Source organism: Garra rufa, chromosome 13 (genome assembly GCF_049309525.1).
Source record: "Garra rufa chromosome 13, GarRuf1.0, whole genome shotgun sequence".
Classification (NCBI taxonomy): domain Eukaryota; kingdom Metazoa; phylum Chordata; class Actinopteri; order Cypriniformes; family Cyprinidae; genus Garra; species Garra rufa.
The window spans coordinates 31,968,782-31,987,602 of NC_133373.1; the positions used below are offsets into that span (position 1 = coordinate 31,968,782).

Genomic DNA, 18,821 nt, shown 5'->3' on the forward strand with positions numbered 1-18,821 from the left:
AATAAAATATAATTAAAATCTTAAACTTTTAGGAATCCAAACACACTGTAAACACCGATGATAACCTACATTAAGAGACACTTTGTTGGGAAGTTGAGCCGCTGCTCCCGCTCATCTTTTCCAAATGGCGTTAACGTTATTTGCTCAGTACATGCAGTAGAGACCTGCACTCCTACGGGAGTATATAGCGGGACCCGAGGCAACCGACTGCGGCGCGGGACAAAACTTGATGGGCGAGTGCGGCTGTTCGGGACGCGGGAAAATAAAATGATTCGCGGGACCCCCGCAAAATAGAAATATCTAAAAAGCAAAATATTGTTATTCATCTATTGCACAAAAGCAGCAAGAACAACTAGTATACAACTTACAGCTATGATTAGTAAGCACCAGGATAGGCAGTCATCAGAGGTGTTTAAGTTAGAATCCACTCACTGCTAAAACATTCTTGCACAGTGCTGAATATTGCGTGCTCGCGAATTAAAACACACGAAGTGTAGACATTGTGAAAGATTCATTGTGCATAATATTCATTGTGTTAGAGCTTTATGAGATCGCATATGAACTGAGATGTCAACTTTAGCTTTGTCTGCTTGCATTCTGCTATGGATACACACAGTAGCTCATGCTGGCTCTTCTGTTAAGAATAACAGTGGTTTGTGAATGTTGATGCTTAGCCTATATAACAAATATTTTACCAGGAGCGTTTATGCTGGGGTTTTGTGAAATTACGAGATGTTACAAAACTGTTTCATGTAAATTCAATTGATGTACTGAAAAAAAACTATATAGGTTACTTTTATGCGGGCAGGAGCGGGACAAAACATGAATGTCGAGGCGGGAACTGAACGAGATAAACATATTTCTGCGGATGCGGGACTGAAAAATACGTCCGGTGCATGTCTCTACATGCAGTGTTTAAATGCCCCCTATTGGTTAAACTCTGCATCAAAAGTAATGTAAGCATGAAGACGTAATATGCACATGAAGTGACCTGTCAAAAACGACTTATATGCTTGTTACCACATTTGATAATCAATCGAAATAATCGCAGCTCTTGCGATTTGAAAATCGCACCCTTTCAAATCGCGATTTCGGTTTAAAAACGATTAATCGTGCAGCCCTAATGTGCAATCACAAATCTCAAAAGTGAAAGTAAAAAATTATCGTGCATTCAAAATGGCAGTTTCAATGCCCCGCATATTAATAGCGGCTCGAGTGAAACAGCCAATCAGAGCAAATAATTTTTGCCCTTACCTAAGCCATATACCTTCTATGTAGATATCAGAGAACAATTTAAAATATTGTATCAATGCATTCTACGGCACCTTTATTATTTTTAATAGGGATGAACTGAAATGAAAATTCTAAAATGTGCTTTTTAGAGTTTTGTCTTGCTTTAAAAAAAAAAAATCAATTACAAAACAACAATTTAAAAAATTTACTTAACACTAAACATTTTTAACATTCCAGCAGACATTATAGCCTACCAAGAAAGCATAATTTAACTTAAAATTAATAAGTTAGTAAAATAATATTCTTTGGCCATTTTTAAGACCCCGTTCTTGAATCAGGCATGTGTTTTTAATGTACAAATACATGCAGCCTTGCTGAGCAAAAGAGAATGTTATAATAAATGTATTAATAGAGCTGTTGTAATGGTTGTTATCATTATTTTTGTCTTACCATTTTATTTTACAGAACAACAGTAAAATTACAATACTAATATTTTGCTAACATTTATGTTGACTTTTATTTTGGCGGAAACCTGACAGCAGCAGATTTATGAATGATTCTCATTAAGCTGTTTCAGTGCAGATTTTCCTCACGCATTGGACTTTAAACCCTAGCTAATGAGCTCACACAGTGCTGTCAGAATACATACAATTTGTGCGTGTATTAGAAAACATAACATTCCGTAGTTTATTTACAAATGATTTAAGGCCATTTCCTGATTTCAGTCATCATACAGTAACCAGCAACAACCACCCTTTTCTCTTCTCATCAAAGACATGCGATGTAGTAGGCTACTAAACAGTCTCTCGCTGTCGGTGCTTGTAATGATTTTTGCGTCTTTCTCGGACAGTTTTAAATGCTTCCACACTTCCAACATGTTTGCTGCATTAGTCATTGCTTTACGTCATTGTTCAGTATAAGTTTTTCAGCCTTTTTCGCTTATTCAACCGAACACCGAAAGAGTTTTTTTTTTTATATTTTTGGTTGAATAATTTCGGTTGCGGAACATTCGGTGCATCCCCAATTTTTAAATGAGGACTAGTTTATTAAAGGATTAGTTCACTTTCATAACAACAATGCACAGATAATGTACTCACCCCCTGTTCATGTCTTTCTTTCCTCAGTTTTAAAGAAATTATGTTTTTTTTTTGAGGAAAACATTTCAAGATTTCTGTCTTTATAATGGATATTGATGGCGCCCCGAAGTTTGAACTTCTGAAATGCAGTTTAAATGCACTTTAAATGCAGCTTCAAAAGGCTCTAAACTATCCCAGTCGAGGAGGAAGGGTCTTATCTAGTGAAACGATCGGTTATTTTAAAAAAAAATTGACAATTTATATACTTCCTCAAATATATAACCTCAAATGCTCGTCTTGTCTCATCTCTACGCAGCTCATGCGAACTCTGTGTGATTCAAGTAAATGCAGTTAGGGTACGTCTAAAAACTCCAATCTCGTTTATGTCTTCAATGTCAAAATCGTCTTATAATGTTGTTTTTACCTTTTTTTGTAAAAGGAGTTTGAGTTTCTTTGTATGTTCACTTTGTAAACACTATTGCTGCGTCCCAAATCGCATACTATCCATCCTAAATAGTATTCGAAAATAGAATTAGTATGTCCCAAATCGTAGTATGCTTAAAAAAGTATTCCAAAGATTCCCGGATGGTCTACTACTTAACTTCGGAATTCGAAGTGCGGATCAATGCACACTCTAACGGCTAATATTGCCCACAACACATTGCGCGGTGAACGAGGATTCGATTAGAACTACAAACATGCATAAAAAGTGTTAAAAAACTACAAACATGGAGGATATGCGCGACCAACGGACAGGTAGAGAAAGGGGTTTGAGTGATAAATAATCAATGTGTAACCTGATAAAAAATACATTTATTTAATGTTATCCGTGTTATATTTCATGTGCAGCAACATTATGAACTTTTATAATGATAGGGTTGGTCATTAACGTTTAAATGCATAATTTTGCAAACACAAGAGCAGAGTTCTCGGCATGAAAGACTCGTGAAAGAAAGTGCCTCTTCATTTCTCTCTAATACGGTAGGAAAATAAATGAAACAAAATGTATATAAATATTAACTGTGATGATTGAGAGGGCAGTTTAAACAGTGACAGTATTCAGGTAACTAAGCAACAGAGCGTCTGTTAAAGAAGCAGTTATGACGAAGTAGTATGTCCCAAAGCTTGCCTACTATTCTGCTACATACTCAAAAGTATGTACTTTTTCTTCACAAAAAGAGTACATACTTTTAGTGCATAGTATAGGCGAATTGGGACGCAGCATATGTTGGTACCTTTGCAGCGATCTAATGCGATTTTGAAGATAGGGAAGAAAACGAGATGGGAGTTTTTAGACGTACCCTAACTGTATTTACCTGAATCACACAGAGTTCGCATGAGCTGCGCAGAGAAGAGACAAGACGAGCATTTGAGGTTAAAAAGTATATAAATTGTCAATTTGTTTAGGAAATAACCGATAGTTTCTCTAGATAAGACCCTTCCTCCTCGACTGGGACAGTTTAGTGCATTTTGAAGCTGCTTTTAAAGTGCATTTCGGAAGTTCAAACTTCGGGGCGCCATCCATATCCATTATAAAGAGAGAAATCCTGAAATGTTTTCCTCAAAAAAACACTTTCTTTACGACTGAGGAAAGAAAGACATGAACATCTTGGATGACAAGGGGGTGAGTACATTATCTGTGCATTGTTGTTATGAAAGTGAATTAATCCTTTAACTGTGTGTGTTTGTGTCATCCAGGGTCTTGATTAGCTCAGTCCGAACTGCTCGAGGCACTGTGAGTGTGTGTTAACCCCTTAGAGTTCCTGTCAAACTTAACTCAATGCAAAACGTCCCTCCGGTGGAACGTTGGAACACTAAGGGGTTAAATTGAAATGAAGTCTCCCATATTAGTTGCTCTATTTCCTCCAAGCTCCAGTCACATATTGATTTTTTTGTGTGTATGAGTTTTTTTTTGTTTTTTTTTGTTTAGTGTAGTAATTTTATTTTGCTAAACCGTTGACCCATTTAACGTCTGACCTCTCTCTGATTCAAGGCACACAGATGAGTCGCCTGGTTTGCACTTCTAGTGAACATATGCTCTGAATAATTTTGTCTGTGGAATTTTGAAGATGTCAGCACAAGGTTTTGAAAAATAGAACCACTTTATGCAAGTTTCATTTGTTCAGAATCAAGCATGGCTTCAGCTAGAATTTGCTGTGGAGCCGTTATTCTGTCACTAATTAGTCTTGCATAATCAGACTTTTGACTGTAGGCAAGCAGAAAATCTGGGCCAAGCACCGCCCGTTTGTTCCGACATGAATGTTAAGTAACCAACCCTAGTTTTAATTGTGCATTCAATTATTATTTATTTTTTCATGCATAGGTCAGGTTGTACAGATAACATTTAAAACATTTGTTGAAAATTTTGCAAATGTCAAACTCAGAAACACAAAGTGTACATGCCAGCCTAAGGCAGGGACTGACTTTTTAGCTTTGTAGACAATATTTGATTTTGTAGCAAGGTAGAGATAAATTATTTAGTTGTATTTTTTTTTTTTTTTACAAACATTTTTACAAATTTTATTTAAGTTTTTATGTATCATAAATCAATAATACATTATAGTCTATGAGACGTTGTACAGACAACACAGAATTTATTAATTAAATATCACAAACTTCTGCCAACTCTTGGCGTTTCTGTGTGCAGTATGCATCAGATGGTTTGTGGGCATGCCATCTGAAGCTTTGACAAGGCTCTAACCTACGTTGACAATCAAATGTTTCTGTTTGGTATGATTTCAGTGTTTTGATGTTTTTGAAAAAAGTCTGTTTTATATGCTTACCAAGCCTGCTTTTATTTTGAATAAAGATACAGTACAATTAATAATGTGAAATAATATTACAATTTTAAATAATTAATTTCTGTTTTAGTATATTTTGAAATAGGGGTGGGTGAAATGGCAAAAATATCATTCAATATCATCATATCAAAATATCATCACATTTTTTTTTTTCAGAAATATCACGATTTTATCATGATTCTTTGTTATTTTGGTTTTACTATTTTGCAAGTTGTCTGAGCAGTACAGCTAAACTTTTTCATTGAGCGCAAAACAATTTGTAGAAAATCCATGTGAAGATTCTTGTTTTAAAAAACTTTGTGTAAATAACATATAAAAATTTTCGTTAATGGATCAACTGTTACTTTAAATAACAGTTAGAACTGTAAGCATTCTAGCGCTGGTGTGTTTTTTGGCTCTTTCATCCTTCTATGAGCTGTAACTCTTTCTAAAGTTTAGAATAAACCAGCGACCGCTTACTTGAGCTCCACCTATGGAAATTAGTTTGAAGGGTAATTTCAAAGACTGTATTGCTTGTTGGATAAAACTTAAACAGTCCTTATTAAGGCCTTGCTTCTTGGACCGAAGGCTGAAATTATTTCCTACTCTCTTTAGTCTTTTGTGTTATTTCACTGACCCGAAATATTCCTGTAGTTATTCACAAGCTGGCAACTGTGAATAGTGTTTTAAGTAAAGCTTTAAGAGATTTTGGCAATCAGAATGCAGAGAAGTAAATTACCTAATCTGTTTTCCTTTCTAAATGGCTGCGGAAGGGAATAAGAACGAATAAAAGCAGAGTCGCAGATTCTGGATCTGCTCCTGACACTAATGCCAAGTCGGCCAACTATGTCATTATGACAGTTTCTGCAAAGCTCTGCTCTAGAGCAGGATGCTTCGGCAGGCGAAAACAGAGAGGGCAAGTCAGCATCAAACAGGGGATACATGAGCTACTTGAAGGAGTCATATTGTTGTTTTACTAGACACTTTCAGTTTCCAAAGTCCTGACCTCAGTTAGCCTCTGCATTTCTTTTGTATTGGTGATAAGAGCACAGCATACAAAATAAAAGATATACTTTCTATATACTAAGTGACATGATAATTAAGCCTTTTGAGGGAGTTAATTTGGTTCATCTTAATTTAGAAGTTCTTCTTTCCCCACCTTTTATGGTTGAAAACATGGTCAAGGCTAAATTAGAAGCAAAACCAAGTAACCACAATTTATGGTGGTTTGACATTGTATGTAACAGTCTTCTGCAAAGTTACCAACAAGAAGAGGAAGAGACAATGTGAATGCTTGTTGCCTCATAGTCACAGTTTTAAAAACGGATAGTGGCCACAGATTTCCATTCAAGAGGAGAGATGACAGAAAATAGTTTGGCGTTTGCTCAAAAGGCTTGGATTGTGCACTTGGTTATCTCTTGTTTAAACTTTACTTCCCAGAGAGCTGTAAGATGCTTGACCTTGTGCGATCTATCCCTTATGAGATGCTCTAGTCAAATTCTTTTTAGTGATAGTTACAAGAATTTCCAGAAATTCCCATTGAGTTTAAACATGTAGGTAACGCATGTTACTAGCACATTGGCTCTTTAGTACTTCTAAAGCATTTTAAAGGGATAAAGTGTTTTTAATGTAGGACTGTTAATAAGGACTGTTTAAGTTTTATCCAACAAGCAATACAGTCTTTGAAATTACCCTTCAAACTAATTTCCATAGGTGGAGCTCAAGTAACACTTTATTTTACAGTCTCTTAACTAGTTGCTTATTAGCATGCATATTACTAGAATATTAGCCATTTATTAGTACTAATTAAGCACATATTAATGCATTGTTCTACATGACCATATTCTACATCCCTAACCCTACCCAATACCTAAACTTAACAACTACCTTACTAACTATGAATAAGCAGCAAATTAGGGGAAAAGTCATAGTTCATAGTGAATAAGTGTTCCCTATTCTGAAGTGTTACCGTATCGTGTATCGACGATCTCACAGGCTGATGATAGGATGATATGAAAATTGAGCATATAGCCCAACAAAATTTTGCAGCAATTTTGTGTATTTGAACTCTTTCCAACAATGACTATATGATTTTGAGATCCATCTTTTCACACTGAGGACAACTGAGGGACCCATAGATGCAACTATTACAGAAGGTTTAGACACTCACTGATGATTCAGAAGGAAAAAACGATGCATTAAGAGCTTTTTGAATTTGAAGATTAGGGTAAATTTAACTAATTTTGTATTCTGTGGAACATGTAAGTATTCTCTGTAGCTTCTAAAGGGCAGTACTAAATGAAAAATAAAATTATATTGAGGCACAATAAGAAAAATTGACACATCCTCATTCCATTTAAAAGTTTACACCCTCTGGCTCTTAATGCATCGTTTTTCCTTTTGAATTATTAGTGGGCATTTGAACCTTCTGTAATAGTTGCATATGAGTCCCTCAGTTGTTCTCAAAATCTCAAAGTCTTTGTTCAAAAGGGTTCAAATACACAAAAATGATGAAAAACCAAAGATCTTCTAGGACCTGAAGGATTTTTCCAAAGAACAGTTAAGAATCAAGTGTATGAAAACTTTCGAACAGGGTCATTTTTTTTAAATTCAGCTATTTTCTTCTCTTGTGGACTATATGTAAATGCCTTTTATTTGAAATATCGTATTAAAGTCAGTACTAAATAAAAAATAACATGCATTTTGTTTGATCCCTTTTATTTTGGTACATTTAGCAGATTCTGCAAGGTGTATGTAAACTTTTGACTTCAACTGTATATTTTATTATTCACTGCTGCAATTGACACCTTTCATATTTTTGCAGTAAGAAAACTGCTTCCTTGTCAAAACCAAAATCAAAACCAGGTCATGTTTCTTTACTGGCAATGCATATCATTTGGGATCAGATTTTCAAAACTATGAGAAGTTACACAGCCAATGATAACATTAGAACATCCAGCAGCTACGAGTGACCAACATTACACGGATAAAATCGTTAAGAACGGGGCGTAACACAGATTCCTCATCATCATGTTGGCCTAAACCGGTTTATTTTGCATCTCTTGACAGATGCTCCTAAAAGAATTCCCCAGAATTTGCGGGCCGTACAGGAAATTTCGTTTGATGTTTATAACCGTTACATACATGTTTGTAGAATTACTTTGTACAGACATAACTAGACAGGGTAGGGATGAGATCCTGTCAAACACGCTTACCTCTTCCCTGTGTTTTCCATGAGAAGTCTCTGCTATCTCTGGCTTTGCTGTGTAAATAACCTTTGTCAACAGAAGTACTGTGTGCATATGCAGCTGATCACATTCTTCTCAGACTCATGCAACTCTCACAGCCAGATTTAGCACTTTTCCTGAGGCATTGTCTAACACGATACAATTTCCAAAGACTCGGAATGGTTGGGAGATGTTTGCGTCTGGGTGTCCGTGGTAATGATTAGGTAGCAGAGACATGCACATTGCTCGCTCAGACATTGTTGTTTTTGTTTGCCTCGAACTTGAAGGACACCACTTTGCTGGGAAACAGTCATTCCAAAACCATTGTAAGTGCTCTTCTAGCTGTTAAAATAATGATTGTTAGGCTTTGTCCTTGGAGAACATACCTATGTTTGATTAAAACATTGTTTACTGGCTGTACTCTGCTGGCCCTTGGCCCAGTGATTTGAAGTTTTCGCTCAACAAAGAGGTCAAACAATAGTGGCTGTAAAGGACAAGGTCTAGATTTCCACACGGTTGTTCTGTGGTCTTGGTGCGGAATGTGTTTATTCACTCTTTAAAGGTCAGAACTGACTATATTAGGACACTTTTTTAAACATTTGGCTAGTCGAGTTCATTTTGATCTGATAGCACTTTAACTATTGTGTTTAGGGATGCACCGAATTTTCGGCCACCGACTTTTATCACCAAAACAACACGGCCGAAACGGTGTGTTGACGCAAACAGAAACCGCGGCCTGCACGTGCTTGTCTGAAGCAACACGTCTGCGGTGTGGACGTATTTCAGTATATCTGAGAAAGACCCACGGATAGCGATTTGCAAAACTTGTAATGCCACAATTTCAAGAGGGGGTGTGTCAGCAGTCGTGCGTGCAGCCAGTGATGAGAGCAGAGATTGAGACAGATGTGGCTTTCAGTGAGTGAAAAACAATTGCTTTACGTTGGTATTACGTCGCAATATTTTAAAAATGTCTTTTCTATATACTGTGTTTTTATAAATATTTATGTTTTAAACCATGGAGGTGAGCCAATGGATATCACACAAGCAACGTGAAAACTGTGCAATATGTTAAAGTGAAAGTAAAAACTGACAGTGCTTTCAGCATTTGACGTGCATTCTCTCAGAGACAATGAAAGACCATTATACTTTATATGCTGATATTAATTTAGTCCCCTAATATTTTTCTTGTGCCTCGAACATGGTTGGAAAAAAATAAAAAGAAACATATTTTGTGTAAGGTTTGTTTTTGAAAGTCGGTTCATGAAATAAAGCTCTTAATTTTCTTTGATGGCTGCAGTGTTATTAGGGGTTAAGAAAGTCTTATTTATGATTTCAGGTGGTCTTAATTGTGGGGACTGAAAGAATTGCGATGAAACTTTAAAAGGCTATCCATTGAATAAATATGCGCTGCACGTTTCAAAGTCATTTGCTGCGCTGCTTTGTTTACTACCATTCTGACAGCGCCTCCTGCTGGAAGAGAAACACGTAGAGTTGTAAATGTGAACTGATGGATCCACAAGATAATGTGTTATAAAAATTTAAACAATTTAAACAAAGGCAGTGAAATATATGTATATGTTATTTAAGTAATATAATACTTGACTGATAATAATTGTTTAAATTAATATAATTGATTTATTCTTTGAAACTTTAATATTCATTTATGCAATTACAATGCCTTGATTTTAGTAAGATTAGTACACAGTCATAGCCACAAATGTAATGGTACTAATAATTGGCATAATTCTTTCGGTGTTTCGGTTTTCGGTTTTCGGCCTTGGTTTCCTCTTTTTCGGTTTTCGGTTTCAGCCAAGAATTTTCAATTCGGTGCATCCCTTATTGTGTTAGGTTACAAATCTGTGTACAATCAATTGAACAAAAAAATCTGGTAAAATGAGTAAATATTTAAAGGGAGCGTTCACCCAAAAATGAAAATTACCCTATGATTTACTCACCCTCAAGCCATCCCAGGTGTATATGACTATGTATATGACGACAAATACAGTCAAAGTTATATTAAAAAATGCCCTGGCTCTTACAAGCTTTATAATGGGGGTGAGTGGCTGTTCAGATTTTGAAGTCCAATAAAGTGCACACACCCATCCATCCATCATAAAAGTACTCCTCAGAGCTCTGAGGGCTTAATCACGGTCTTTTCAATCAATGCATCTGTGTAAGAAAAACGTCCATATTTAAAACTTTATAAACCGTAATCTCTGGCTTCCATTAATTGTCGTATGACTAAGATTGTATTTGTCGTAAGTTAACAAGTATTTCCAACAACATACAATTCAAAATAGTTATACTTTATGGTGATTTTTTGTTCTGTATTTGTTTCACAGAAGAAAGATGTCAAATCATATAGGTAAATGATGACAGGTATTTTTTTTATTTTTTTTAAAGGCTTTAGTTGTGTTTTACTGAGCATTCTTGTTAAGTAACTTAGAGGATTAGTTCACTTCCAGAACAAGAATTTCCAGATAATTTACTCTCCCCCTTTCTTTCTTCAGTCGTAAAGAAAATTTAGTTTTTTGAGGAAAACATTTTAGGATTTCTCTCCATATAATGGATATGTATGGTGCCCCTGAGTTTGAACTTCCAAAATGCAGTTTAAATGCAGCTTCAAAGGGCTCTAAATGATCCCAGTCGAGGAATAAGGGTCTTATCTAGCGAAACGATTGGCCATTTTCTTAAATTAATAATTATATACTTTTTAACCACAAATGCTCATCAGGCGGAGTATTATCAGAAATGAGTTCCCAGCTAGTTTAGCATTTGCACATGTGCTGCGTGGTATTACTGCTCCTGCTTCAGCCTTATTACGGCAGCAAACTTCCTTGACTATTACGCCGGAATGGGAGTGTAGTTCCTAATCTTATCAGCCTAGAAAATTGAAGCTTTGCATCTCCATCGGTCTTAGTACACGATATAACTACAGAAGAGTCAAGTTTTAAATAGGACAAATATCGAAACTCGTTGGTCATTTTTGAACACGATGCTATTGGTCTAATAGGATTCAATGATCTATGATCATGAATGAGAATGAGCCTATTTCCAAAAAAAGTGGAGTGTTCCTTTAAATATCTGTCCCATCATTTATCTGGTTCTTGATCATAGCATGAGTTTCACGATGACTCTGTTCTCTCCTTTGTAGTTGAGGTGGTGGTGGAGTATGAGTATTTAGCCGCCCACGAAGATGAGTTAACCCTCAAGCTTGGAGATGTGATCAAAAACGTGCGACGAATTGAGGAGGAGGGATGGATGGAGGGCGACCTCAACGGGAAACGAGGCCTGTTTCCAGACAACTTTGTAAAGGTAATTTCAAGAATTTTTTTTCACCCAAAAATGACAATTCTGTCATTAATTACTCACCCTCATGTTGTTCCAAACTTGTTAGACCTTCATTCATCTTCGGAAAACAAATGAAGGTATTTTTGATAAAATCCGAGAGCTTTCTGTGCCTGCATAGACAGCAATGCAACTAACACGTTTAAAAAGTAGTGAATGGATGTTGATAAAATAGTCCATTTGACATCAGTGGTTCGATGTGGTGCTGCTGACGTAGGAACTGGCTTTCTGATATAGACAAAAAGTATTCTCATAGCTTCATAAAATTAAGGTTGAACCACTGATGTTACATGGAATTTTTTTTATCAATGTCCATTATCAAAATAATGGAGGTTAAAAAGCCTTGAGGTTGGCCAAAACAAAGTGTTAACAGGAAGGAAGTGGTTATCTTTACATAAGACATTACAAGTTTGAATTCCCAAATCTGACCATGTGTCATTGCAGGTATTGCAATCTCATCTTAATTAGTGTTTTGAGTTGCTACTGAGGCTGTTTGAGGAAACCCACATTAAAGTCAGATGTAATGGTAAATCTTGTCAAAGGCAGGAAATTATTGCTTGTGTTTCTTTGTGGGGATCCTTTAGTAGGGTGTGAGGTAATCTTCCACTCCCTAAACTGAACTTTGCTCCCGGAAAGGTTTGATAGTCACACTCAGGTGGTTTCAGGAGAAGACCATGGAAATCAAGCAGGTAAGGAGCTTGTTTTAGTTTGTCTGTCAGTTCGTATCCAAATAAGGGCTCGTTGTGTCTGGAAAACGTGTTACTGGTAATGTTTTGTCTTGACGTGGTTTTCTATTCATTCAGTTTCTCATAACGTGGCACTGGATTTTAATGCCTGTTGCGCTGAATCACCAGGCAGATCAGAGATAGCACAGGATTTAAAGGGTCAGAAAACCAGAAAAGTATTATTAAAAATACATTTTGGGTTCTAGAATTTTGCTTTTAGAACGTTGTGTTTTGAAGATTTTATATTTATAAATGTATTGACTCTTTTTTTCAAGTTATTTACACTTTATAACTGAGAACGTGTAATTTCATGTACTGGTTTAGGTATAGTTTTCACTAAGATAGGAGTGTCTTCTCTGTTTGTGTGAATATCATGTGCTTTAGATGAATCACGAATCCCGTTGAAATAAACCCAGACGTCAGCGGAATTGTCCCTGTTATAGTAGTTTTATATTCATTAATTTATTTGTTTATTTATTTCTATATTATAAAAAAACAGGAGCTTTGAAAGGTTGGGAAAGCTGACCTCAAATTAGGTGTTGAGCGGGGAGTAACAAAAAGGAATTTCGTTGTCAGCATCTCAGACAGGAAGTTTGGAGCGGATGCAGCCTGTGGCATTCTCCATTCTGCACAGGAGCCTCCAGGAAACAAAGAGCGCTGCTCCACATGCCTTTCTCTCAAACCCAAACCCAAACCCTGTCTGAATCCATCTAAACCCAGAAAAAAAGACATCTGTAGAGTTTCTGTGGTAATACAAAGGCAGTGCTATAAAAATGTTGTGGTACTTTGAATGATTACCACAGTATTAAAGGGTACGCCAAAGAATCAACCAAAAACAACATAGTGGCATGTCCTAAAAACCATGGTAGTTCTTTGGTTAGGTGAGTTTTATGTAGACTAAAGCGAATGCTAAGTGTTCTGAGATTTGCATCTGCAACTGTGGTTTAATTGATTTAACTTTATTATTAGTTTAATCTGAATAATATATAGTGCCACCAGGTTCACCAAATGGAATTGCATAAATAATTAATTTTTTTAGACTTATTTTCCACTGAAGTGATTTCAAGTTGTTAATGTGAATATAAACATATTAATTTATTAACCTGTTAATTTCTGTTGGTTCTCAGATTAAGTTTTAGATTTTATAGAAATGTTTTTTTTTTCATTTGATTTTCCATTTCAAAGGAGTAGTTCACTTTCAGAACAAAAGTTTACAGATAGTGTACTTACCCCATAGTCATCCAAGATGTTCATGCCTTTCTTTCGTCAGTTGTAAAGAATTTTTTTTTTTTTTTTTTTGAGGAAATAAGGAATTATCTCTATATAGTGGACTTCAATGGTGTCTGCGAATGAATGTCAAAAAAATGCAGTTTCAGTGCAGTTTCAAAGGGCTCTAAAAGATCCCAGCCAAGGAATAAGGGTTTTATCTAGCGAAACTGTCATTTTCAAAAAAAAAAAAAAAAAAAAAAAAAAATTACAAATTTATATACTTTTTAACCTCAAATGCTGGTCTTTTCTAGCTATGCCATGCGCATGCATACCCTGTGTAATCCAGGTCAATAGTTAGGGTAGGTCGAAAAACTCCCGTCTCATTTTATCCCCCAACTTTAAACTGTCCTACGTCTCTGTTTTACCTTTTTTTGTAAAACACTGGGTCACTACTTCTATAGCGATGTAGGATGATTTTAAAGTTGGAGGACATACCCTAAATGTATTGAACTGGAGTATGCATGCCCATGGCAGAGCTAGACAAGCATTTGAGGTTAAAATATACATTTTTATTTTATTTTTTTAGAAAATGGACAATCGTTTTGCTAAATGAGACCCTTATTCCTTGGCTGGGATCATTTAGAGCCCTTTAAAGCTGCATTTAAACTGCATTTTGAATGTTCAAACTCACTATTGAAGTCCATTATAATTCCTGAAATGTTCTCCTCAAAAAACGAAATTTCTTTATGACTGAAGAAAGAAGGGCATGAGCATCTTGGATGACAACGGGGTGAGTACATTATCTGTACATTTTTTGTTCCTGAAGTTGAACTACTCCTTTAATTCTACTGCATTACATTTTAATTGCTATTAAAATTCAACAATTTTAAAGGATTCTTAATTGCTGAATTGATCCTAAATAGGCGTACACTGGCTTCACCAGCTGGGGAATCTTTATTCTTTGTTCATACTCATAGTATTAGTGTTGTACCTCAGATCCACTAATATCCATACTTTTTTTTTTTTTTTTTAGAAAAAAGTACAAATAGCATTAATTAAGAGCGAGAGAGAAGCACAGAGCAAGTTTCAACTGGATGAGTCTCAGGGCGTATAAAAACATGGCTGTCTAAAGTTGCTAGAGATCTTGTCACTCATTTGTTTCTATTCTGTCTCTCTCTTCCCACCTTTTTCTGAATGTGCAAGGAAGGCTGTGGTGTTGGTGAATTTACATGTGTTTGAAAATAGTGAATGTAGGTGCTAGTTGGTGGTTTCTGTAGAGTGTTATGTGATGTGGGTGTGAACTTGAAGAATGTAAATGTAAATGTAGAATGTAAACCTAACAAAGAGCATTCCTGGTAAAATAAACAAAACTTACAGGTGCTGTTCGGCGTATATATGTTCAAATCTCTCAGACATTTTCATTTGAATTCTGATTTATTTATTGTATTACTGATTTTTATTTTATTTTTATTTTTTTCATTTTTAAATGTATATATTTCTGTATTAAAAGATTTAGCAAAATTATTTATACCATAGTATATATGTGACCCTGGACCACAAAACCAGTCCTTTGAAATTGAGAGATTTATACATTATCTGAAAGCTGAATAAATAAGCTTTCCATTGATTTGTTAGGATAGGACTATATTGAAAATCTGGAATCTGAGGGTGCAAAAAATTCAAAATATTGAGAAAATCGCCTTTCGTAGCCATGCATATTACTAATCAAAAATTAAGTTTTGATATATTTACAGTAGAAAATTTACAAAATATCTTAATGGAACATGATCTTTACTTAATACCCTAATGATTTTTGGCATAAAAGAAAAATCTGTAATTTTGCTACAAATATACCTGTGCTATTTATGACTAGTTTTGTGGTCCAGGGTCACATATATTTGTAGTGCTATGAGTGACAAAAACATGGTATAATGTGTAAATGCAGAGACAAATCAATACAAGAAATGACTTGAAAGGGAACAACGTCCATCAGGTTCCAAATAAACAGATAAAGCATTTAAAAAGGTGTTTCATTCCATAGATTTTTCGAAAATAGGTAGTGTTTTCAATTGAAGTGTCAGAAAAAACGTCATATGTTGTGTCTGTGGTATAAAATTACTCCTACAATGATGCCTGATTTGCCATACTGCTAATATATGTGATGCTATATCTGATAATTGATTCTCTTTTATTTATTTTTTAATCAAGGAGGTGAAAAAAGATGAGCCAAAGTCCAAAGAGGAGGCTAAAGAAGCAAAGGAGGTTAAAGAAGAGACTCCGATACAGCGGCGAACATCAGGGAATGTGGCGAGCCTGGTGCAGAGGATCAGTACCTATGGCATCCCGACAGGAGGAATTGGCTTACAACCCCATTCTCAACCCCGTGCCTCAAAAAAGAGTGTGTTTCTTCTTCTTTTCAAATTCTTACAGTATTCAGCTCTTCTTTAAAGGGATAGTTCACCTAAAATATAAATTGTCATTAATTACTCACCCTAATGTCGTTCCAAACCCATAAGACCTTTGTTTATTTTTGGAACACAAATTAAGATATTTTTGATTAAATCCAAGAGCTTTCTGACCCTGTATAGACATCAATGCAACTGACACGTTCAAGGCCAAGAAAGGCAGTATAAACATTGTTAATAGTTGAAGAAATAGTTTAATTAATTCCTTATTTTTGTTTTCTTTGCGTGCAAAAAGTGTTCTTGTTGCTTCAAAAAATTACAGTGTTTTTAGCAATGTTCTTACTACCTTTCTGGGTTCTACGTGTAAGTTGCTTTACTGTCTATGCAGGGTGTGTTCCAAAGATGAATGAAGCTCTTACAGGTTTGGAATGACATGAGTAATTAATGACAGAATTTTTTTAAATTTTTAAAGAAACTATCCCTTTAACATGGAGATTTAGTTTAAAATGCCACACATAAAATGTCCCTACTATTTGACTTGACTTCTTTTTTTTTATTTCAAATTCTAACAGCTTTCAGCTCTTCTTTAAAGGAATAGTTGACCCAAAGATGAAAATTCTGTCATTAATTACTCACCCTCATGTCGTTCCAAACCCATAAGACCTTTGTTCATTTTTGGAACAGAAATTAAGATGTTTTTGATGAAATCTGACAGTGTTTTGACCCTGCATAGACATCAACGCAACTGACACGTTCAAGGCCAAGAAAGGCAGTATGGACATTGTTAATAGTTGAATTAATTCCTTATTTTTGTTTTCTTTGCGTGCAAAAAGTGTTCTTGTAGCTTCATAAAATTACGGTTGAACCACTGTTTTTAGCAATGTTCTTACTACCTTTCTGGGCCTTGAACGTGTAAGTTGCGTTACTGTCTATGCAGGGTGTGTTCCAAAGATGAACGAAGCTCTTACGGGTTTGGAATGACGTGAGTAATTAATGACAGAATTTACATTTTTTGGTGAACTATCCCTTTAACATAGAGATTTAGTTTAAAATGTGACGCATAAAATGTCCCTACTACTTGGCTTGTCTTCTTTTTTTTTTTTTTTTTTAATTCTAACAGCTTTCAACTCTTCTTTAAAAGGATAGTTCACCCAAAGATGAAAATTCTGTCATTAATAATTCACCCTCGTGTAAATTTTTTGGTGAACTATCCCTTTAACATAGAGATTTACTTTATAAACCATGCATAAAATGTCCCTACTACTCGACAGACCACACATCTGTCTCTGTGACAGCTTTAGACTCAATAACAGTCATGAAGCAGCCCACGCTTTTTAGCCATTGAGCAAAAGTAGCCAATCAGAAACCGGTTCTCCCTGTAAATCATTTTGCGTGTTTGAGTTTGCTGACATCGGGTTGACTGACATATTCTTTGGATGAAGGCCATGTGAATAATATAATTGTGGTTGTCCAGTTCAGTCTAGTGGAAATTAGCATCATGATTAACATAGTTTACCGCATGTTTTGTTTGTTTGTTGTGTCATTGTGGATGATTTTTGTTTACCAAAGTACAGCATATGGTCTTAAACAAAATCTACCACCATTTTGTGTTTTTGGTCTTTGTTTTGATGGAATCAGAGTTTAGCACAAAAAAAAAAGATTTAGCAGATGACAACTTTGGCCAGTAGTGGGCAGCAGTAGCTTTGTTATTGTCTTATAAAGCCTGTTTTCATTTCCCCCCCTGTCTGAGTCTTGAGTGTACGGCTGACTCAGATTTTAGAGGAAGTCCGCTTGATCCTCTCCAGCTGTGGAAGAACATTATCACACAACACACAGCGATTGTGATACTGTCCTACCTTCAAGGTTTTTGCTGAACAAATCATCGAAAACAGTGATAACAGTGGAATGTAGTTGTGTTGACACTCTTCCTCTAGGCTCTTGCACAGGTTTATCACATTGTACCTTTGAGGAAATAATGTTTTGGGCCTTTTACTAAACTAAAGAGTACTGTGGTGGCACATGGTACAGAAGTAGAACTCGATGGCAATACTGAGGTATTTATATATACCATGATAATGAATTGTAACTCTATTCTAGGGCTGTCACGATTCAAATCAATTAGAGTGCTCGATTGAATCCTCAAATGCAATTTGTCTTTGTCAAGTAACCGGCAAAATACTGGAAGTGGTGCATTCCACAGACAAGAATCCATGAAATGCATTATTAGACCTTTTTCTCTGATTTAACAATCAGAATAAAGCATAATACTGTTGTGAATTCACAAGTGCTACGATTCAGTTAAATACATTTGTAAGGTAAATCATTTATATAAACCTACGCAAACACAGGAGAATACATCAGTATCTTTCTAAACATGCTAACTGTTCATTGTGATTTCAAAATAAAAGCCTTCTGCAGGCATGTAATGCATAATGTACGTTAGTTCTAATGTTTATTATACATTATCTATTTTTAGAGTTTTATTTATAACAGGTGTCATGTATAAAACCATGTGATTATTTGTTTTTGATACTTTATTTGAACCAATTATTTATTTTCTTAGTGCTTTTATATATGGAACATATATTTTAAGTAGTAGGTCTATTTTTATTACCTCAGAAAAAAATAATTATAAATGAATTGAAATCATTATAAATCAATCAATAATTAATTATCCAATTACTCAATTAATCATCAGAATAACCAGCTGATTATTTGATGACCAAAATAATAGTTAGTGACAGCCCTACTTTATTCGTGTTCCAGAGTTTTAACTTTAATACTAGGTAGACTACCAGTCACAAGTTTGGGGTTAAAT

The 18,821-nt window shown here is 35.4% G+C and overlaps 1 protein-coding gene across 1 annotated transcript in view; it reads left to right on the plus strand.

Annotated features, from left to right (window-relative positions):
* cd2ap (CD2-associated protein) overlaps positions 1-18,821 on the plus strand; it is a 67,481-nt gene that overhangs the window by 6,018 nt on the left and 42,642 nt on the right. The window contains exons 2-3 of the mRNA XM_073853212.1: positions 11,471-11,631; positions 15,807-15,996. Of these exons, the coding sequence (XP_073709313.1) occupies positions 11,471-11,631; positions 15,807-15,996 (351 nt within the window). The remainder of the gene's footprint in view (positions 1-11,470; positions 11,632-15,806; positions 15,997-18,821) is intronic.